At 38.1% G+C, this 23,398-nt stretch overlaps 1 protein-coding gene and 1 long non-coding RNA gene across 7 annotated transcripts in view; one reads left to right on the top strand and one right to left on the bottom strand.

The window, feature by feature from the left end:
• Positions 1-14,049, bottom strand: LOC140690178 (uncharacterized). The gene is made up of 3 exons (XR_012065355.1): positions 13,626-14,049; positions 3,889-4,100; positions 1-156 (listed from the first exon to the last, which is right to left on the bottom strand). It is a non-coding gene; the product is annotated as an uncharacterized lncRNA (long non-coding RNA).
• An 87-nt stretch (positions 14,050-14,136) lies between these two features.
• Positions 14,137-23,398, top strand: part of YTHDF3 (YTH N6-methyladenosine RNA binding protein F3) — a 33,467-nt gene continuing 24,205 nt past the window's right edge. The window contains exons 1-5 of one of the 6 annotated variants that reach the window (XM_072951901.1): positions 14,147-14,494; positions 14,981-15,005; positions 18,261-18,406; positions 20,661-20,746; positions 22,333-22,377. In XM_072951901.1, coding sequence (XP_072808002.1) covers positions 18,349-18,406; positions 20,661-20,746; positions 22,333-22,377 — 189 coding nt within the window. In that variant the 5' untranslated portion in view covers positions 14,147-14,494; positions 14,981-15,005; positions 18,261-18,348. Of the gene's footprint in view, positions 14,495-14,980; positions 15,006-18,260; positions 18,407-20,660; positions 20,747-22,332; positions 22,378-23,398 lie in introns of all 6 variants that reach the window. The other 5 variants (XM_072951902.1, XM_072951903.1, XM_072951906.1 and 2 more) reach the window with 5 other exon arrangements.

Here is a 23,398-nt window from a genome sequence, read left to right as displayed (position 1 = left end):
CATGAAATACTGTCTTTAATATATCAGATTGGAATTGATTAAAAAGAAAGATACAAATGATTGCTGACAAACGCATTAGGAAATCAATGTAAATCTGGTGGCAGTGTAAACTGGAACAACCTTTCCACATTGTTTGGCAGTCCGCATTCAAACGCCCTGAAAAAAGAAAGTACATGCAATGTGATCTAGAGATTTATTCTGAGGAAATAATAGGTTAAGAACACAAAGATCTAGAGGGGAGGGCATAGCTCAGTGGTAGAGCGTGTGCTTAGTGCGCACAAGGTCCCGAGTTCAATCCCCAGTGCCTCCATTAAAAACAATCTAATTACCTACCCCCACCCCCCCAAAAAAGAACACAAAGTTCTACATATAAGAATGTTCGGGGCAGTGAACGCCAAAATTTCTCACTTAATACTTAAAAGCTAAGGCCCAAGGTCTCTGCGTGGGCTCCCGCTAATTGGACACAGCGAGTGGGGGAGGAGGCTATGCTGTGCTGTGCTGTCCGTGAGAGGCTGGACCACGGCAAGAACGTGCAGAGAGCACACCGTGCGGGGACAGGTGCTCAGGCGGGGCACTGGGAGCCGCGGCGACCGGCTGGTTGAGTCCATAGAGACACGGCGAGGGCAGCCGCCCCGGATCCGAGAGTGTGTGTAACACCTGCCGTGGGCCTCCCTGGGGGCGGAAAGGCTTTTTGGGGGATGGGGTGATTCAGGTATTAATAGAATAAGACTTAATTTGTATCTAAGAACAGGGTAGATTTGGAGATATGGGAGTTGCATATCTTAGAGTTTTAAGTATTTAACTGGCAAACACAGATTTAACATTTTTGGATTCAACTATTTCTCATTCAATAAATGTTTTGAGCACCTACTATGTGCCAGAAATTCTTCTAGACTCTAACGTCACAAATGTTGAGGATTTGTCATTCTAGTTTTAGAAAGTCTAACTCTTAATTAACAGCGTATTAAATTGCTTCTCATGGTAGATAGACCACATTACCTAGACGTGGAATTTTTAAAAAATATTTTAAGCTCATAGAAATAGTAACAATTGAAAAATTCCAGATCCTGCTATTGACCAATATTATTCTTGAAATAAATATATGTAAACATAGTGTCATTTATTCAAGTTTTGAGTAACGCTTTTATTTTTCCTGCAGACATTTGTAGTACATGCTATGAACATTAGAAAATAATCCAAAAATGCAAATTTATTGTCTCCTAGGTTGATATCTTTTTAAGTGGAAATATTTGTAATCAGAACTGAACAGGAGAGATTTATGAACATTTTATCGCAGCTTCAAATTATGATTTTTGTGTATTCTAATATTTACTACATGATGACCAATGTGATAAATGCTTGTGTTTCATTTCAAGATAAACTTTATTTGGCTGTCAAATATGCTTTAAAGCCTGCAATTCAATGTTTATTTACATGCCTTAATTTTGAGGAAATTTAGAGCTACGCTCAATGTCTAGGAAGAAAAAAAATCTGGGTTCTTTTTTTAACTATATAAATTTATTTACAAGTGACAAACTGACTTATTTTTGCTAAAGCTATCTAATGGCACCCTATTACAACTGACATTTATTGACAAAATTACCAGGAAAAAAGAGCATATATCAGAATGACATGATTTTGTGAGGTCTGAAGCCCTGAGCCAGAAAGATCGCTGGGGAACAAATGTGCAGCCAAGAGAGAAATTTATTGAGTCTCACTGATAAAGGGCCTCTGGGCCAGAAAAGCTGTGCCCTTTCACTGACTCCTGTAAGTGCCGTACACCACAGCGGGCCTGCCGTTGTCAGCGTCATCACTTTGGATCACTGTATCTCACTATCTGAAAGCTGAGAACTATTGGTAATGAGAAAATTACCAATCTGGAATTATGAGGATAAATATTTTTTGAATTTTCCTGTTTTTCTAGTTTTTCATTTTTTTTTTCACTGATAAAACATAGGCTGCCTTTTAAAGTCTATTTCACCGTGGAAGATGATTCTACCACTGCATTACTGAATTCAGCTTGCTAGTATTGTATACAGGAGTTTGGGAGGATTTACCTTTACAGGTAAACTTGATATACATTGATCTATGTTACATTTTGGGGTTGATTTGTGGCAGGTTTTGCATTACAGTGGTTTTAGCTTAGAAAAATACACTGGACAGTGTTCTACCTTTCAGAGCATTCTCGAAGACCTTATATAGTGTGATAATTACCTGTTCCTTGAAAGTTTAGAACTTATCACCGGTAATACCATGTGGTCATGGAGTGTTTTAGAATGACAGTTCTGGACATCTTTTACAATTTATTCCTTAGTTACTGTCCATTTCTTCTCTTGTCAGTTTTGTTAATTTATGATTTTTCTCCAAAATTCTATTTAATTTATATCTTTAAGTTTATTTATTTCACAAAACTTATGTAACAATCTCTTTAAAGAAAGAAAATTTCTTAAAATACTGTGTTGGAAATTAGTGGTTCATGAAATAGTCTTGTTACCTCCAGTATCCAAGGACTTCATGGTTTTCAGTTTGGATATATGTCTGTTTAATGTTTACAATAGACCATTGCTCATATTATCATTTAGCATATGTCAATTAATTTTCTGTTGTATTTAATAGATGTCACCTCCTTAATATCACATTGAATCAGACTAGAGTTGCAGTGAGGTGATCTGTTTTTGCTAATTGGTAATGACAGGATGAAGAAATTGATTGGGGGAAATGAACACCTGGAACTCCAAAACAGGATTTAAAGTCTGAGAACTAGTGTATGAAAGAAAGAAAAATTTCAAAAGCAGCGATTAATTCCACTGTAGCACCACCTAGTGGAACTTTAGAAGAAATCAATTGGTTTTTCTATCAGTCTTGGAAACAAGGAACAATGTCAAGTGAACCAGGAATCATTAAATGTAAGCTCAATATAAACTGCACTTCCTAAAGAGTCTGGGAGACTGATATGCTCCATTTAAAAATAAGAAGCAACTTTATATTTGTAACTAAAAATTCCTATTTTTTTTCTTGTTTTAAATTAAGACATACTCATGTATTTTGCAAAAATAAGAAAAAGTATACCAGGATAAAAGTCATTCAAAATTCCACCATTCAAGGATGTCTATCATTTCGAAAAACTTTTCTATGTCTGTGTACATGTGTATATTTTAAAGTGGAGATTATATTTTGGTACTGTTTCCATCTAACACTTCTTTGGTTACATCAAGCTAGCAAATATTTTCTATATAATTCTGGTCACCAATTCTGATGTGTAGGTTTTCCCCCCACATCAGTTCTTGGACATCAGCTGGGTGTCCTGCAATTCAACTTAATTCTGGCACTGTCTACCCAGAGGTAGCATCAGATCCCACAGGTTAAGGGCTCAGTCCCACAAGAGCATTCTCCACTTAAGATGCCAGTCACCAAGTCTGGGTCGTGTACCAGTGCTTCTAACTGACTGGCTATGAATAAGAGGTTTCTTTAGCCCTCTCTCAGATTTGATTACTTTGCTAGAGCAGCTCACAAAACTCAGGAAACTAGTTTACTCACTACATTACCAATTTATTACAAAGGATGTTAAAAGACATTTCTCAACAGCCAGATGAAGGGATATGTAGGGCGAGATCCCCAACAAAGGGTCTCTGTCCTCGTGGAGTTTGGGGCCAGCTCTGTGGCACCTGGAAGCATTCTGCTTCATCAACCTGGAAGCTCTATGAACCTCATCCTTTTTTCTGGGTTTTTATGGAGACTTCATTACACAGGCGTCAATTCTGAAATTACTGACATCGATGATTGATGCAACAACCTCCAGCCTCTCTCCCCTGGCTGGAGATCTAGGGGTGGGAGCGAAAGACTCACAGTCTGCTCATGGTTGCTTCTCTTGGCAACCAGCACACCCACCTCTAGGTGATGTCCAGATGTCCTCTCACTGACATAAACTCACTTATGGTTCAGAGAGCCTTGTTCTGAGTAACAAGACACCGACTTCACTTTAATGGCTCTGAAGCGATTTCGGGAACTGAGGACAAGAGACCAAATATGACAAAAGATGCTTCTGTTGCTCTTGTCGCTCAAGGAATTCCCAGAGTTTGGGGAGCTGTGAGCCAAGAACCCTGGACAAAGACAAAACACATATTTGTTATAAATCACAGTACCACAACCTATAACATTGTTTCATGGGTGAATTCACTAAAAATACATGCTAATTGAGCATATACTTTGGAACATTAGCAAGAGAAAAGAATTTGAAAAAGTTTGAGTCTGAACAAAACCATGAACTAATTTTTCATCTCAGACTAGTACTAAAATTTACTAAAGGTCAATTTCTTCTCAATAAAATGGGAATAAAGTTGACTCTATAAGGTTGACAGGAATAATGACACACTGAAAAAAAAGAAAGCTAGTATACAGAGATGATGAAAAATAACTATCAAAGTTTGTTGACTCAAACTAAATAGAAAATCATTCAGTTGTGCCAGAAATTCATTTTATGGTTATTAGATTCAATAACTGGCTATCACTGCTAAGCCTTAAAACTACTTTATTACAAACATTAGTAAAATTTGTTCAAAAATTAATATATCAATTCAATGAAAATGTTCAGTTTTTATATACATTAGAATATGTCTAAAGTTAAATAAAAATGAGTCAAATATATATAATTTTATGAAGGTTTATATTGTTACTTTTAAGTTTAACTAATGTATATATGGTGAATATTCATATACTTCCCAATATTCCATTATAAACTCTTGTAATCATTATCTTTATTTATTTTTGAATGCAAGTCAAACTATTTCTTTGGGACAAACTCCCTAGAAATGAAATTGTAGAAATAATGACAAGTTCAGAGAATACATAATGACTGGCTTCACAGAGCCGTCTGTTCTTTACAGCATCACGCCGCAACGGCAGACGTTAAGACTCTTCAAAGCAAATTAAACTAAGCAATTCTAGGGTGGCCGATATTAAACTGACAAGAAGGCCACCTCTCTTTTGATCCAGCTGGACCCAGGGATTGAGCTGAAACATTTGAAAGACTATTTGGAGTCTGCCTTAGTTCGGGTTCTCTGGAAACAGCATCTGAGATGGCCATCTGCATGCCGGAGGTTTGTTAAGGATTGTCCCCGGGAGCAACACCTGCAGGGGTACCAGAGGAGTAAAGCTGGCAGAACTTGGGCCAGGAGGCAGCTGCTGGAAAGGCCTCAGTCAATCCCAGATAGAGCTTCAGAGATGAGGGAAGGAGGCCTGTGCCCCAGCCCCAACCAGTAACTAAGTGGCTGCAAGCTGTCTCCAGGGGGTGGTGTAATGTCGGGCAGAGCAGCTTCTCTGAGGGCAATTCCTGGAGGGGACGGGGAGCAATCAGCAGCCAGGAGTGTGGGCGGCTGGGGAAGTGGGTGCTTCAGCCCTGCAGGGGCTCGGGGCAGCCCACGGCAGCATCCACCGCGGTGCATAAAGTCTCTCGTCCGTCTTCCCAAAACGTTCCTGCTCTCAGCCGAGACACTGATAATGTGTGACCCAACGATGAGTTTCTATTTCATGCTTGACCATTACCTGAACTACAGATTTTCTGTTTTCATGTAAATATGACTCATGTGCGTTATTAAACAACTCAGAAGTCTGATGTCCTCTTTAAAAACTGAGAATCCTAACAAAATATTGCTTTTGAATGAAGACCACTACCTCTCCATGGAGACAGATGACCCAGGAAAGTACACTGAGGTTCAGGTCCAGATTTTCCTTAGAGTTTTTAAAAAACTATTTGTAAATTTTTATTTATTGTAAAATGGAGGTACTGGGGATTGAACCTGGGAACTGGGGGATGCTAACTAAGCACGTGCTCTACCACTGAGCTATAGCCGCCACTTTAGCATTTCAAAAAATATTTCCTTTCAAAGCACATATAATTGAGAGCTTTAGATCCTGAAATTCCACTCTATGTAGCATACAGGTTCCGAAATTTCAGTTTGCAAAATAAGGAGGCACTCTAGAATTCTAAGCTTTATTCATTTAGGATAGCAGATAGCCACTAAAGACAGATAAAGAGTCAGCAGTGTAAGGAGACTAGAAAGTTAACTGCACAACTATTAGGAAGTTAAGATGTCACAAAATACACCATGAGTCATGAAATGAAGTTTCCTCATCATTGTTTCGCTCTTTGATTTCTCCTATAAATTCCAAATAGGGTTGGAGGAATCCTGCCATTTCTCCTGATGTTTTTTCTTTAACAGGATCTATCACTCTCTTCTGCATTCCCAGGGCATCTTCTAGGATTTTCAAACCAAATTCCATTTCATGGATATTAGAGTGTACATGACAAACTTTATATTCTGTACTCATGCACCTAAGATTGTGCACCTTTGGTGTTTTTCAGTATTTATCTGATGCTTTCTCAGCTTCTCCAGATATGCTGGGATTATTATGTTAATGGATCCCTGGCTGGCAGGTTTAAGGGGCTATATATATCACTTTTTCTTCATCTTCAGAAATGAGAAATGTCATTTTAATTTGTAAAAAGATTGTCTTTTTCAAGATAGTCATCTTCTGACCACACTTGATGTAGTCATCATTAATTCCTCCACTGTCAGCTCTTCTTATGTTTTTGGACCACCTGTTAAGTCTCATCAACCTGCTGGGCTCCAGCCAGGGTTCCTGCCCCACTCTCCCTCTCGGGTTCCCACTTCCGTGAGCAGAGCATGTAGTCAGAGCTTCAAAGTACATTCTAAGCACATTCAAGTCTCATTCTATAAGAGAAAAGAACCATTTCTCCCAAAAAGCAACATATCTTTAGAGCTAATGTTTATTCTGTTCATCTATATTACAAGCTATTATTAACTTAACTTCACATTCCTTATTTATGTGGTTGAGCATTTTCCACATTATTGGCCATTTAGATGTCTTCTTTGGTCAATTGCTGGCCATTGTTTTTGCCCATTTTTTATTGGAAATGTATTTTCCTTTCTGTTGATTTTTTCCCCCCAGGCAGTAAAGGCCTTCTCATTTCACATCCTGGTTACTCACCCTGGTCCACAACCCACAAAAAGTACATGATCTTTATCCATTAGGAGTATTCATTTATTTCTTCCTCTAATCTATGATTTACTTCTTATTAAGAAAGTCATAATGGAGTTACCAAAATTACCTCAAATTTAACTTTTGCAACTGGGCTCAACATTCTCCTATCACAAACTGGCATCCTTTTAATATGTTCATATATCTATCCATACCATCTTTCTAATCTCCAAAGCAAGAATCCTTTAAATTACCTTTAACTCTTTTCTCTACAAAGTTCCTTATCTCCCAGCCTACCACCAGGTTCTGTCATTCCTTTCTTCAAAATAAACTCCCCTGTCATCCCTCACATCTGCTTTTTTTTTTTTTTTATTCTTCCCCTTCACTGTCTTAAGTAAATCCCTCGTTTCATTCCCTAATCACAGTGGTGCTAGTGGTGCTGTCTATCTGGTCTTCTTGCCCCCAGTATTCCCTAGCGAGGGAAAAATAATTTTTACCTCAAAGGATACTTGTGTAACTTTAGGACTGACCTGTAGGGGTGGAGGGGTTAAGCTGTCTAAATTCCAAAGAAAATATAATGTTTTTAAACATGTAAAAGCAGCCTGATGATAGTATCACTTGAAAAACGTAGTAGACACACAGGCCAGAAGGGAATCTCTAGGTGCAGAATTATAAAACCAAACGGTTTTCAAGCAAGTTGAGCAGATTATGTAATCAAAACCATTTTTTTTTTTACAGATGAAAATGTTGGAACCCAGAGAGACTGAGTGATTTGTCCAAGGATACTAATTATTATATATTCATATACTTACAAATTATGTATACTAAAAATATAGACAAGCAAGTGTGATATAAAGAAGAAAAGTAATTTAAAAATTATTTTATTAATGGGAAAAAAACTCTCTTGCTTTTACTATTAATGATATTTTTGATGAATGCTAAGTGAATACGCATAATTGGCTTTTTAAATCTTGGGTCATCACTTTTTGGTACAGTGATCCAAAAGTTGAGTTGTAAGTTCACCTTTTTTGACACTTGTTTGTTAAAAAAAAAAAAAGATATCTCAGAAAGATATGTAGATCCAATTTTTCAATTCCATCCACTTATTCAAAAGCTTTAACTGAAAATCAGTACTTTCCACCTTTCCTACTGTCAGTTAACTGCTCTTGACAGTGTATGGCTGTTACTGAAGCGCTTCATTTTAAAGTGGAAAAGTTTAAAGTAAGTGAGAAAAATCTATTTCCAAGTTTTCTAAGTATGTGGAGATAGAATTTTATGGGTGATATATCTATTTCAAAAATAAAATTAAATGATAATTTCATTTTTTTCAAAATATTTTTCTTTTCCGAAAAACACTGCTTCTGTATTTATTGTTAAAATGTCATTTAATTGTATGAACTGACATTAAAAATGTGAGTGTTTTTAAGTATCCACTAGGTGGAGTAATACTAACAGTCATATCAAAATAAAAGTCAGCACACTTGGAACTTTTTAAAAACCTTTTTATTTAAAGATTAATATATACCCACCATGTACAAATAATTAACTTCAAAAGGATACTAGACCTAAATATTAGAGCTAAAACTATAAAACTTTTATAAGAAGAAAATCTTTATGACCTTGGTCTAGGTAGAGATTTTTCACATAGGGCACAAAAAGCATGAATCATAAAAGACAAAATTAATAAATCAGACAATAAAAATTAAAAACTCTGGTCACTAAAAGACACTACTATGAAAAGGAAAAGAAGAGCCACCGACTGGAAGAAAATGTTTCCAAACCACATATCTGATAAAAAACTTGTATCCCAAATACATAAAGAACACAAGTCAATAGTAAGGAAACAATCTAATAAAAAAGAAACATGGATGGCAATAAACATATTAAGTGATGCTCAAGATCATTAATTGCTAGGGAAAAGCAATTTAAAACCACAATGAGGTACCTCTACACAGCTGCCAGAATGTCTAAAATTAAATGGCTGACAGTAACAAGCGCTGTCAAGGACACAGAGCAGGTGGAACTCTCATAAATTGTTAGTTGGAATGCAAAGTGGTACTGCTGTTTTAGGAAAACGGTTCAACGGTTTCTTATAAATTTGAACATATACTAACCATGCAATCCAGCAATCTCATTCCCACAGACTTATTCAAGAGAAATGGAAACATCACAAAGATCTATAAGTGAATGTTTATTCATAATAGCTAAAATCTGGAAACAACAACAAAAAAAAACCCTAAATGCCCATCCACTGGTAAATAGATAAACAAACTGTGGTACATCTATATAATGGAATACTGTTCAGCAATAAAAAGGAATGAAGAACCAATATATACAATGATATGAATCACTGAAGTATTACAAATGATGCTACAACGAAAAACCTCTACTATATCATTTTGCAAGTGTGCATATCTACATCTGTCTATCTATACATTCATATAATTATACGAAGGGGAATTTTTGGGTCACGTTTATAATTTTGATAGATATTTCAAATTGCCTTCCTTATGGGTTGTACCAATTTACATTCCCACCAGTAGTGAAAAGTGCACCTATTTCTTTGTGCCCTTATCAAAGGAGAGTGGAAAATTTTTCAATTTTTGCTAATTTCACAGGGAAATGGCATCTCAGTGTAGATTTAATTCATATTTCTCTTTTCACATAAGCTCTCATAACTACCTGGTACTCCAACTGATCGTCTTGCACGTTCCCTGAGACACTCACACTGTGCTTACGATACCAACTCCACACTTCGATACTACTTTCCACCTCTGCACTATTTCCGACCGTTCCCTGTGTCTGGGATGCCTGCACCCTACTGTTTGCCCAGTGAATCCCTGTTTATCCTTTAACACCCTCGCCAGCTTTGTGAAGCTGTCCTGATTCTCTTGGGTTAGGATAACACTGCTGTCCTCTGGACTGCTGTTGTACTTTGCATCTATGATCCTACATTTCATGGTCAATTACAATTATTTGTCTTCTCCAGCTCACTGGGTGCTCCTGGGCATACCTGAAGGTCTATCTAAGTTCTGTATGACAAGGGCTGAATTCACTCAACTCTCTATCCTCAGGAGCTAGCATGGGTCTGGCACAAACTTAGACAAGAAATGGGTTCTGAATGGAAAGGGATGGTTTCTGCCAAAGCAACCACGTTTACGTGAAGACATATGAATGGATGAATGAATGTGTATATGAACGAATAAATGCACATGTATAAAGAAATTTTCTGATGAAGAAATCTAACAATATAATTCTATACTTAATGGTGAGTTGTCTCAAATCTCCCTCCTTGAGAACTCATATTTTAAAAACCAGAATTTGTGTTATTTGTCTAGTAGTCCACCACGGTCCAGAAACAGCTGGGTAGAATAAGAGAACCAACCATCTTCAGTTTATGCTGGGCTCCCTCTGCCCACTAAGGACATAAGGAACAAGATAATCTGAGATGCTGGCTTGGAAGAAATTTATTGCTTCTACGACAACCAAGTCAGGGAAAAATCCTTCTGGTAAGACCTCACAGCTGCACTCACTTTGAAATATCAGTTGCATATTCTCTCATACACCACCCCTCTGACCAAAATGACATGTTGTCCAGCCTGCTTTCCACCAAGCTATCTTTGACAAATTATTTTCAGCTGAATAGTCATGTTACACTGCATGCTGAGTAAGTACTATGCTAGGCAGTGATGACATAAGGATGAAATCCTTGATGCTGATCCTCAAGGAGCTTAATGGCTGGTAAGAGACACAGGCTAAATAAAGGATGCCCAGGTTGCTCTGGGGACACAGAGAAAGGCATCTGATCCTGTCTGAGAGGATCCAGGAAGGTATCATTGAAGATAGTCATGTAAATGAGCCCTAGAGGATGGGCAAGATTTAGGCAAAGAAATGGCTGGGGGGTATGGGAGAGTAAAAGGATTTCCAGCCAGAAACAACAGCCTGTGCAAAGATAGAGAGTCAAGAATGAATGTGGTGAGAGAATTCTAAGCGATGCATTGTGGCTGGAAGGTAGGCGCCTGTGTGTATGTGAGTTGGTAGGAGTTTGAGGGAAGAACATGAGAAGATACAGGTCTACCATGTGAGTGTGCTCAAGACAGTGTGTTGGAGTGCAGGAAAGATTGTAATTTTTATTTATGCTAAGTTTATATTCAAAATTTTTCTTATGATGTAATTTATGTGAGATCTAATATTAATATAATACAAATATATAAATTACAAAACATAAATTTGGCTGCATTGGGGATGCATGCTCCATGTTGTTTGTCTGGTTAAGGGTATGAGTTCACTGCAATTTGGGGACGACTGCTCAGGGTGAAGGGAAACCACGAAGGGTTTTAAGGAGAGAAGTTTGGCAGCAAGATGGAAGATGGCTGATAGGAGAGAGTGTGCAGGGAGTTCTGAGGTACTAATCACAGTGAGAAAGGCTGAGAGCCTGAATCAGGAAGTAGCCACGGGAATGGTGAGAAAGGGACATTTAGAAGGTAACAGATAGGGCTGACACTTTGTGCAATGCAAAGGAAAAAAGACTAGAAATAATAGAGACAAAAGGGAGACGGACACTTTGTAAAGCAACGACGAGTGGGCCAAATCAAAAGTCAAATGCAGACTAAACTGAGCAATATCACAGGATGCATATTCTTGTTGAAGACACTGTTGATAGTATTCGTTTAGTGCAAGAATGCATTTGAAGTTGTAAATTTCCAGGTGTAACACAACAGATGTGTTGTTGGAGACTACCAAGCCAGAAGTAAAAGAAATGACCATATTTGGATCAAAAGAACATTTGAAATGGAATGAGTTCCACTGGAAGGGGTTTAAAGCTCTGAATTCATTCATACTTGTAAACACCGCAACATGCTGTGAAAGATACTGACATAGTTACCAAGGCTCAGAGTCTCTAAGAGACTTAAGAGAACCTCCATCTGGACACAAAACACAGCTACAGATAACGTCTAGAAATAGGCACAGGGTGGAGGAGTGAAAATATTTTTATTCTAAGACCCTCAGTCACTGCAAGTGAATTTGGGACTTTAGGATAGAATGCTATTTTTAAATAATGGCTAGACCTTCCCCAGTTTTAGACCTAAATATGCAACACTCTGATTCTCCAGCCAACTTACCTAGCAAAGAAATAATGTAATAAAGATCTAGAACTGTTTCAAGCTGAGGCACTCCTGTTCTTCCCCCTATGCCCCAGCTGTGCTGATGTCGGTCTCAGTTCTGAAACACGCTCTTCAATCTTTTTCCCCCTCTACCTTGCTTCTGATTACATTTCGCTTTGAGTGTATTCCTTCTTATTTTTCATGTTTCAGCTTAAGTGTAATATTCTCAAGGAGGCATATATCATACCACTATACAGTTTAGATACTTGTGCTATTCGATTCCATGGATTTCCCTTTGGTAACACTGATTCGACTTGCAATTAGTTTTTGGTCGGCACCTCCCCAACTGGCAGCACATGTCATGTGGGCAAGAATACTGCCCAACACATGGTGGGCGGGCACTCAGTAAAAGCTGATTGTATTAAGTTGAGATTTCTAGGCAAAACCTAGCTGGGGGGAAAGGGAGGTAATGAGGTTTATTTACTTACTTAAGCATTTAAGCGTGTGCTTGAACACAGAGCTATCCCCTCCCTCTGCTTTATCTTTTCAAGAGAGGTGTATCTGCTTATTTAAAATCATGCTTTTTATCTTGTACTATCTTTGCAACACTTCTGTTAATTTACAATTATTTCAAGACAAGGAAGTTCCTCTCCTCCCCTCTGTACACAAAGTTTGGTCCCAATCCTAGAGTTTCTGATTTGGTAAATATGGTGGGTCCCAAGAATCTGCAATTGTATTCAGTTCCCAGGAGATACTGTTAGCCCAGGAAAACACTCTGATAAACACTAGTTTAGGGAAACTTTTGGGTTACTTGATGCTTTCTGCTTTTCCTTGTCATAAATTTCCCTGCAGTAAACACAAGAATGAAAAAAAAGTTGTTGACTTTTCTGTTTCAAAGCAGGCTTTTTAATTAAGACAATTAAGGACTGAAGGCATGGCCTGTAAGATTTCACAAATTTCCTCTTGCGCACTCTCAGTTTCCCTACTCGTAACACGTACTCCAGTAGTAAATTCTTTCAAGCTAAAAAAGTCTGTACGGAGTGAAGAATGGGCAGGCTGGAGAGATGAAGAGCAACAACTGAAAAGGTGGGGGAGGGGGAATTCCTGGGAAACTACGAAAGCATTCGGCCTGAGCTGCGAATCAAGCAGACTCCCTGGGTTGCGTGGCAAAATGCAAGAGCCTGGGAAGCTGAGCAGGCCTTTACATAGAGCCCACACCGTACCTGTTAGGCAAGGAAACTCTGCCCTTATTGCAAAGATGTTACTGCAGCAAAAGGCTCCTCCGGTTTTGCCAACTTGCAGAAAGGTAACTTTATCAGTTTCTGCTGAAACTTTAAACGTCTCTTCTTTCAGGACTTAAATGAAAACACGTCCTGCAACTATGCTTACCTTTTCCCAGGTCAATTGACTCGTTCATCGAAATCAACGTCAGGGGAGAGCAAAGTCTGACTGCAGAAGTGACGGCTGACTTGTGCGTTTTCCCTACCCTGCTCCCGGGGTTTGGAGAGAATGCACACTTACCGGCGCACCTCCTCTGTCGGTGTCAGTGCCCAGCCACTTTCGCTGCACGTGCCGGCTCGCGCGGCCGGCGCAGCACCGCTGTCCCGAGGGCCGCTGACTCACCCTGCCGCCCGCGTGGCTTTGGACGCTCCCAGGAGGTGCGGTGGAGGCCGGTCACCGCTGCTCGCTCACCGGCGGCGGGCGCGGCTGCGACTGCGGCGTCCCTCCCTGCCAACCTCCACTCCGCCGCCTGGAGGGCGCAGCCGCCCCCTGCCGCCTAGGCCCATTTCCTGCTCAGAATGCGACGGCCTCCGGCTCCCGCCCGCTTTCCCGCCGCGCGTCGCGCGCCCTGTGGCCCGGAGCGGGACTGAAGGAAGGCGCGGAAGCGCCCCTGGAAGCGGACGCTCACAGACGTACAGGCCCGCGCCCCTTCCCCTCTCGACGCATGCGCCCAGGGGTCGGCCGCGCGCGTCCCGTCTGATGACGTAGAGATGCGGAGGCGGAGCCAAGGTCGGTGGCGGGAGGGTGGGGGAGGAAGAGCGAGGTGAGCGCGGACGTCAGAGTGGAGAGCGGAAGGTCAGGGAGGCTCTGAGCGGAAGTGAGACTAGGGAGTCTGTCCGCCATTGTGGACCCGAGAAGCGGAGAGCGAGAGGGGGAAGAGGAGCGTGCAAGCGGAAGAGACGGGCCGCTTCCACCGACTCCCGAGCGCGAGGCCCTCTTTCTGGCTTCTGAGCGAGCGGCGGCGGCGGCGGCGGCTGGAAGAGTCACTCGGCCGAGGGCGGCAGCCAACTGCTGTGAGTGCACGGGGAGAGGCCCAGGCGGCGGCGGCGGCGGTAGCAGCAGCAGCTCTCGGGTTGCGGTGAAGAATGTCAGCCACTAGCGTGGATCAGGTGAGGGAGCAGAGGCCTCAGGCCCGGCGAAGGCCCGAGCCCCGGAGCTCCACCCTCGCGTGGGGCTTCGGCTCCTCCCCGTCGCCGCCGCTGCCGGCCCCGTAACGGTGCCCCGGGCGCAAGTTGCCGCGGTTCTGCCGCCCGGGCCGGGGCGTGAGCCCTGGCTCCGGAGCCTGCGGCCCAGGCGGGCGGCCGCGGGGCCGCGGTGGGTGGGGGCAGGACTGCCCTTCGGGGCCTTAGGACGCGTCCCGAGGGCGGCCGACGTGGGGCTGAGACCACGCGAGCTCCGGGAGACGGATTCCGAGTGGCGGGTAGGAGGTTTAAGGACTGAGATGGTTGGGAAATTGGTGGCTATGGAGAATGTGGTGGGTATTACTCCTACGCGGATTGTTTAAAATAACTTGTTTCTGATAACGTCTTTGATTAACACACTTTTCCTCTCTTTCTTTTTTCCCCTTTACCACACCTTTTCGTCTTGCTACACAGAGACCTAAAGGGCAAGGAAATAAGGGTGAGTTCGGATATTTTTATCTTATTTTTCATTTGTTGGTTTGATGTTGCTTGTAGCTATGCGAAGGGCTTTTTGTTTTTGCTTTTTTTTTTTTTTTTGGAAATGTAAGATTAGAGAAACAGTTAATCTCAGCTAAGGCAGCCAAATGCTGTCCGAAAGTTCTGTAGTTCCTTGTTTTGAAGCCACTTTTCTAGAAACAAAAGTGATACAAGGAACAATTTTATTAGTTGTATTTCACTTAAGGAGAGGATCATGAATGTAGTGACATTTTTTTATTTTTGCAAGTTGTGTTATATAATTTCTGCCACAAATTCTACAAATGTATGTAGATAAGTAGGCATTTTGTTCGACATGCCTGGGTTATATTGGAACGTGCAACCCACATAGAATTCCATGTCACATTAGTGAAAATTGTTCTGGTTTTTCACTGATTGTATTGAAGTAAATCACATGGAGTCAGTAACCAGTTAGAAATCAAAACTGCACAGGCATATCATGTTGCTATGTAGTCCCGCACGGTTTGACTCAGTCTGGTGTTTTAGAAAGGACTCGGAAGGAAATAGTTTGTGAGGTGCCTGCCAGGGTTATATTATTTACTCTTAGTTAAAGGGAAAAAGTACTATTGAAAGTCAAGCATTTGTTTTAAAGTGTATTTTGTATTAATATGGAACAATAACAGTCAGCTGACTGAAACATGACATTAACCATGTGACAGTTAAGTATACAACAATAACTGCTTTCTTGGGACAGTGCCAATTAAGTAACATTACAGTGACTTACATATTTATTACATTTTGTATTAGAGCTTGAAATTAGACTAAATAGAACTATGCTTCCTGTATTTTTTTCTGTAGCAAAGTATTACCTGTAAAATAAGATTTACAGTAGCCTTTTAGAAGCAAGTTCAATGTCTTTGTTGATGCCTTTTATAGTCTTAGGGTTTTTATTAGCTATTGAAATGTTGAAAGGAATGGGTTTTGTATACACAGCTTAGTTAATTTTGAGTTGTAGTAGGTTTGAGAATTTTTACATAACTAGATATATGGCATTGTATAAGGGAACAGATTCATTGCTTTGATTAAAGATTTATATAAACATGGGAATTTTAATTTTTAGAATTTAGTTTTAATTTTAGGATTTTCTGTGTTCTAAGTATAAAACCTCAAAAGTTTGATATTGTTGATTTATTTTAAGTGAGATTTTAAAAATTTATTTGAATTTAAAAAGAATGACCCATTAATTTCCTTTTTGCTAGTCTGCCCATTAGGAAGTATATGTACAGACTTGGAGATAATGTGAAATCTGTGGTCGTTATTGCCTAGCATAAATTATTTTATCCTAGATCTGTGGGGAGGTGGCACTTTGCAAGGCTATTTGAAATGCTAAATGTTTTGTGTTACCTGCTTTAAGGTAAGTATGCAAGTTCTGTGAAGTACTTAACTTTGACAAAACAGAGCATCTACATGATGCATTGTCAACCACTGTTGTATTACTGTAAGTTTGATTTATGATATAGTCTTCTCACTTAGATATGCCCTCGTGACATTTTTGATATTGGAGATACAAATTTTCTATGAGCAAAATTATGTATTTACTACAAATAAATATTTTTGGTTATTAAAATTTTTTTAAATCAGTATCACTATTATGTGTATTCACACACACATTACAAAGTAATATTTGGACAGTTGTGTATTCCAAGAAATTTTCTTTTCTTTCCCCCTTACCATTCAGTTCATAGTTTCATCCTTGGATAGAACAATGGACTGGGATTCCTAGGAGACCCGTGTTCTAATACCGCCTATGGCTACTGACTTGCCAAGTGAGCTTGAACATGTTGCACCATTTGTTCAGAATTTACCCTCTGTATATAAAATAAAAGTAATAATTCTAGCCATAAATCCTATTGTATGTTACGAGGGTTGTTGTCATTACAATTACAACAGTTCACTGCTCTAGGAGCCATTACATTTGCACCTCACCTCATCTGTTGTGAAGGTGCAGGAAAACTATTTCCTGAGACATGGCAGGAGGGAAAAACTATTGGCCTAAAAGTATTACTAATCATTTAAGATGCTTTAAATTGATAGATACTGCAAGGGCACGAATACACATATACATGACTTGTATTTTGATGCCTCTGCAGGGAAAATTACAAGAAGGCAGCACTTCCCCTGAACTGATACGAGTGTGTGTTTGAGAGAAACTACTCTGTCCTAGCTGACTTGGTTTTCAAGCTAGTAAAACTGTTGTGTAATTATTCTGTTTACTTTTGTGAAGCAGAAAGCAAAGTTATTTTTCTTCAACTAAAGCCCCAGTATTCTAACAATATGAGTATTAAACTTGAATCCAGAACTTACCAAACTTAAGAAAAATAAAAGTCCCCGAGGAGTTGTCAGTGTTTTGAAAGCATAATCCTTTTCACTTGACTTGATACGCTCTCAGAGACTGTATTTCCCTTCTCAGTAATCTTCAGTTACAGCGCTAGCCTAACACCTGGCTTCAGTGTCTTTGGTTTTCTGCTGTTTTCCTGTATATCCTTAAATGCACTAAGGAACTAAAATTGAAAAGGAATTCCGTATCAATCTCTTTGTAAGGCAAAAATGCTTTTGTAGGATAAATAATACTTCTAAGTTTACTTGTTTCTAAGGTGGAGTTCTTTTTAATTAATAGACTGTCCTTAAATTAAATATTAGAGCTCTCTGTTGTCCCTGACCAGGGTAGTATTGGGGGATAGTAGAAATTTCAGGATAATCATGTACCTGTTGGTCCAGAATTTAAAACTTTCTGTCACTTAGATTAACAAGTAGAATTTTTGCTTGCTGGAGTAAAAGTATACTGTTCCTTTCCCTGCAGGCATTGCAGATAAAAGTGCCAGATCCCACACTCCCAGTAGCCTCAGGCCTTGCTGCCTGCTTGCTCCTATCCCTTAGGTTTATAAATAGGCAAATTTATGGAAAGGAATATATCTTCTCCCTCCCATCCTCCCCTGCCCATCCCAACCCAGGGACATACTCATTGTTTGGTACTGCAGTTTAAAAGTATTAGGCTGAATTTGGCTATCTTTTAGTGTTTCAGAAAATTAGTGGGAAATGCCTTGTATTTTGGCCATATCTTTTGTATCCTCTCCCCACCCGCCCCCCTCTGGAAATGACTGCAAAGCACTTAACTGTTATTTTAGGCTTCTTTTTATTAATCCTCAAAACATCCCTATAAGGAGATAGAGGGTACATGGTATTGTCGCTGTTTTTGTAGGTGGGAAAACATGATGCACAGATCTGTTGACTTTCCTAACTTGATGTAGTCAGGACCAGAGCAGAGAATCACCTGGCTCCTAAGGCCCATGTTCTATCTTGATTTGACTCTGCTTCATAGAGCAGAGGAAACAGGCGAAGAATCATGTAAGTCATCTGTTCTTTTTTCCCTGAAGAACTTGTACAGGCTATGGAACTGGCTTGGATTTCATTACTATTTAATTAATGGCTTTCAGTCTCCAAGACATTAGATTGTCATTAAGCAATGTTCAAAACGTAAAATCTTGTAAGACAGTTCAACATCTTTAAGAACTGTACTTCTGAAACTCTAGGGCTAGCTTCCTACTCAAATTCTAATTTGATGCAAATTGCTTGTCAGTATATATAAAATACTTAAAAAACAAAACGAAACATTTTTTCTTAGGTTGACATACTCCTTAAGTAATCTTTTAGGACTTTTTTGGGCATATTAATGCATCATTTATAAATGCCTATAGACTACTTAGTGTATGAGAATATTTTCTTAGTCTAAGCCTCTTCGAAGAGGAATGACAACAGGAAATGAGTAAAAATAGCAGTATAATATATACTTAGATAAATTTTAAGTAGGTGCTTTTTTACTGTTGTAGCAGTGTGGGCTAAATTTCTGAGAATCCACTGAATAAAAGAAATAAATATTTGTAATTTTGAAATGGGTTATCTGTTTCAAATACTGGCAAAAATGTACCAGTGTAATAGTCCAATAGCGTAGTGGAGAATTTTTTCAAGAAGTAACAGACCAGACATAACTATTTTTGAGGAAAGAGTGGTAAAGGATCTGTTTAGAATCTCTTGGGCTGAAATGATTAGCCCATCAGAAATTACCTAAGGTACTCTCCGCTTTAATTTTGTTCCTAGTGGCTGTTACGTATTTAGATTCTGGGAAAGACATTTAGCTCAACCCTGGGCTTTGATGCAGTCCTTATCAAATACAGTTAAACCAACTCAGTGGAGCCAGGGTCAGGGTGACCTTCAGGTTGCTCATGGAGTTTTAGGGGCAGTGTAGTGTAGAGTATTGAGAGGTCTAGTTTGAAGGCCTCACAGAATAGTAGTCTTTTATGTTGTTGTTTTAAACGATCCTTGCTACTCGGTGGGTGGCAAAAAACTAAGGGATTTTACCTATCTTTGCTCCCATGCCGCTGTCAACTTGTATATATTTAGGTCATCTAAACTTGCTGCGGTAATTGGGGAAAATAAAGATGGTATGACATAATAGAATACACAACTTAGATCCATTGCTCCCAACCTTAATTTATAATATTTTGTGTTTAAATATTGTATTTAAAACTACTACACTGTAGTTTTAAGCAATGAATCTTCAGGAACTGAGGAAGTTTTTTTTGTTTCTTAGAGTTTGGTTGATTAGTGATAGGCTTCTGTTTATGTAGTCCTCAAGTGATTTTTAGTACTGTTTGGATCTTGTAATATTTTACATAATAATATCCAAGATTATTAAATACTGTCATTGAATACTCAGATGAGATGAGGCAGGTGCTATTAATAACCTCCTTGAACAGAGAAGTAGAGTTCAGGAGGCTAAATTATTGACTAGAGATTACCCAGCTTCTCAGGGTTGGACTTGGGGACTCCAAACCCAGAACCGTCTTCCCTCAGGTCTGTGCTCAGAAGTGCTCTGAGCCAGTGTCCAGAATAACAACTTTATACAGAGCATTTATGGAAGTGATCTCTGAACCAATATGGCATTATAAATTGTTCTCTGACTGGATTTTCTCATGTGTTCCAAGAGTAATCACGGTTATCTCTAGTGTCTTAGTTTTATTTGTACTTTCATATGAAAGTCTTCATTGTTTTTTGTTTAGAATTTAGGCCCTTTTTAGTTAGATTTTTTATAATTATATTTATTCATTGTGTTAGTGCTTCAAGTGAATTGTAGCCACTTTTTAAACTGGAGACATTTAAGATATTTATTTACCTTTATTGGACTAAGCAGTAGAGTAATTTAACAAAGGTAGAGAACATTTAGAAATCTCTCTTGTCAACACTACTTGGAGCGGTTATTTTAGATTCAAGTATAATGTTAGCAAACCCTTCCAACATTTTAATTTAACTGCTTACTGCAGTGTTGAAATTGGGATGTTTACATTATGTTTTTAGTAATGGGAAGTGTATATATAGTTTGGATCTATGTAAACTTGGGCTTATATATATAAGATTTGTAATATTTGGTGGCACATAGTTGTAAACAAAATTAAGTTAATCCTTAAGGGGGCTTTTAAATGAAAAGAACAAAGAACCAGGATAACTTTTTCTGAGTTGATTTGAAAAATATTGAAAATGTTAGGTTATTTTGTGAGTTTCATAAAGATAACTATAATACATCTAATACAAGCATATTTTTTAGTTTCAGTACAAAACGGTTCGATTCATCAAAAAGATGCTGTAAATGATGATGATTTTGAGCCATACTTAAGTAGCCAGACAAATCAGGTAAGTCTGACAGTCCCATCATTAGGAAATTAAGCTTGTATTATTATTAATTGATTTTTGAAAATAGATTTATTAATTGAATGAGAATACCCATTACATGAGTTATTCTTGTGTGCCTGCATGATAGTGAATAGCAGTTGCAGGTGTATAACACAGGAGAGTTCTTTAGAAATTAGAGATGGCTGAAACTAGATTATGAAATACAGAGATCTGAAAATGAGCAATTTTTTATATATTATGGTTAGATTTTTTTTAACTGTTGAATTTAATATTTCAATGCTGCTTCATTACCAAAGCAAATTACAAGGTTTAATTAATTAAGAAATTTGTGGGAGAGGACTAGTTTGTGCCTGAAATTTTTGGTTAGTATAATTAAAGTTTTGCTATAACCTTGTAACATAGGGGAAAGAATTAAAGACATAAACACACTTGCTTATATTTTGTACGCATGGAGGGTTTCATTGAGTCAAATAACGATGGCTTTTGAGGTTCTTCTGTTTTAAGTTTTCACAAATAATGTGAATTTATTTACAGGAATAACTTAGATCTAAACATTGACAAAAAAGAATGGTATTCTTTAGTTTCTATATACCATTTTTGTGTCTATTTGTCATGTTAATAAGAATGTCACTGCTAGAAATAAATTTAAAAAATAAACTTTCATTATTAACTAGTTTCTTTGGAGAGAACATTCTGCAATGAAACTGCTTTTGTTTTGCTTATAAAAAGATACATGAAAAATAATACCTTGAAATCTTAACCTCTGGATTTTTTTTAACTTGTAAAAGGAAAGGGAACCAAATATTATTACAGAACTTTACAATTGTAAAGAAGATTTGAACAAAAAGTAGTTTCCAATTTGTGGAATGTACAGTGTGATTATTTTTAAGACTTTGGAAAGCCATGGTTATGTTCAACCTGATCTACTTGGTCATTTATTTCTCTTTAACCACCCTCTTCTATCTGTTGATCAACATTCCTGGCATATGTTGGGAGGGAGTAAAAGATGAGAAAGACTAAAAACAGGTGATAAAATCTATGAAAGTTTGGCTACTCTTTAAAGAATGAAAAAGTTCGTTTCGTATTTACATAATCTAGCTTTATGATCTCAATACCAAGTTTACTTTCCACCTAAAGGTTGTGAAAGAATGTATCACTGGAAAGTAGGGGAAGATCATTTGTTGCCAAGTGTAGTGCAAGTTTTAAAAGAAATAAACAGTATTCTATTTGGGCCATTCAGTCATCTCAGTTAACATCCCTTACGGCAATGTTTCCCAGCTTTTTCTTTGAGAAATTCTGATGTAATGAAGTATAGTAGATGTTTTCCTGAAAAGATCTGGGATCAGATAAGTTTTTATTTGGTCTAAATAATTGAATTTTTTTTTTCTTGGCTACTTGATTTTATACTTTATTATAATATGTGAAGTGAATTTCTAAGGCAGCGATATAGTATGAATATTCTTTGACTTATTTGTTCAAACTATTTTCAAGACATTTTAATGGATTGTAAATGTTTGAGAATTGCAACCTATAAGAATCTTCTTGTTTTACTTGGTAACAGATATTTTATAATTTATTTGTCACAGGGGCTTAGAAGATTGGTTTTTTGGCATTCCACAAAGATGCTTCAGGTCTGCCTAGGGGAGACCTGGGGAGGGTACCCTGGATCCCACCTTTGCAGGAACCAGAGCTGTGCTTTGCTTTTTTATGTGTTTTATATGTTGGAATTCTGCATAAGATTTCACTTACTTTAAATTGTTGGAAATCATTACTTTTTAAGACTATAAGGGCATTTGCCTAGTGAACCCAATTTTTAAATTGTATCATTAAAGTTTCCATATGTTGGGGCAAAAATATCTATGAAAGATTTGCTTTAATGTGATGTTTAAATGGAAGGTCTTGTGCTTTATATTAATTAAATCATTTAATTCATGATGTTTGAATCAATATAGTCATGTGCTATTTAAAGAGAAGTCTTAAAGTTTGATACCAATAATGCTGTATTTTACCTCCCTCTCCTTGCTAGTACTAATGAATAGATTTTCAGCAATTATCTTTCTATAATACTAAAAATAATCTGTAACCAAGGTACATGTTTACATTTTAAAAAGTACTGACACTATAAAATATTGAAAACTGGTTTTAGTGGAGAGCAGAATTGAAAATTATTTGAAATCTTAAAGGTAAGTTGTATAAGAATTTAGATTTAATCATAGTTGCTTAGCTAAAAATAGAAAATTTTTTACAAATTGACCTTTTAAAGCAGATTAGTGGAAACTGGATTTACTGATGAAATACCTCAAGTTATTATTTACAGATTTAAAGTTATGCAAGTTATTTATAGCTCCTTATACTGATCTCACTGAAATAATTGTTTAAATAAAAAAAATTTTCAACTAAATACACAGTATGTCTTTAAAACTAAATCCCTTTGTCTGATTTTATTATAAACAATAAAAATGAATCATTAGTCTGGAAAGGTTTTTCAATTTTTGTTTTGTATACTTAGATCTAAATCAGATCAAACTCAGGCTTGCTTTAAAACAGGTTGTTGGTCTTTACTTTTGTGGCTGCATATTTCTTCTGTTTTCTAGTGCTCAATTTCTTAGGGAATAATTTTCATAGTAATGTTAAAAGTAAATATTTGTCCTT

This window comes from Vicugna pacos, chromosome 29 (genome assembly GCF_048564905.1).
Source record: "Vicugna pacos chromosome 29, VicPac4, whole genome shotgun sequence".
NCBI lineage: Eukaryota > Metazoa > Chordata > Mammalia > Artiodactyla > Camelidae > Vicugna > Vicugna pacos.
This window is presented reverse-complemented; position numbering and strand designations above follow the sequence as displayed.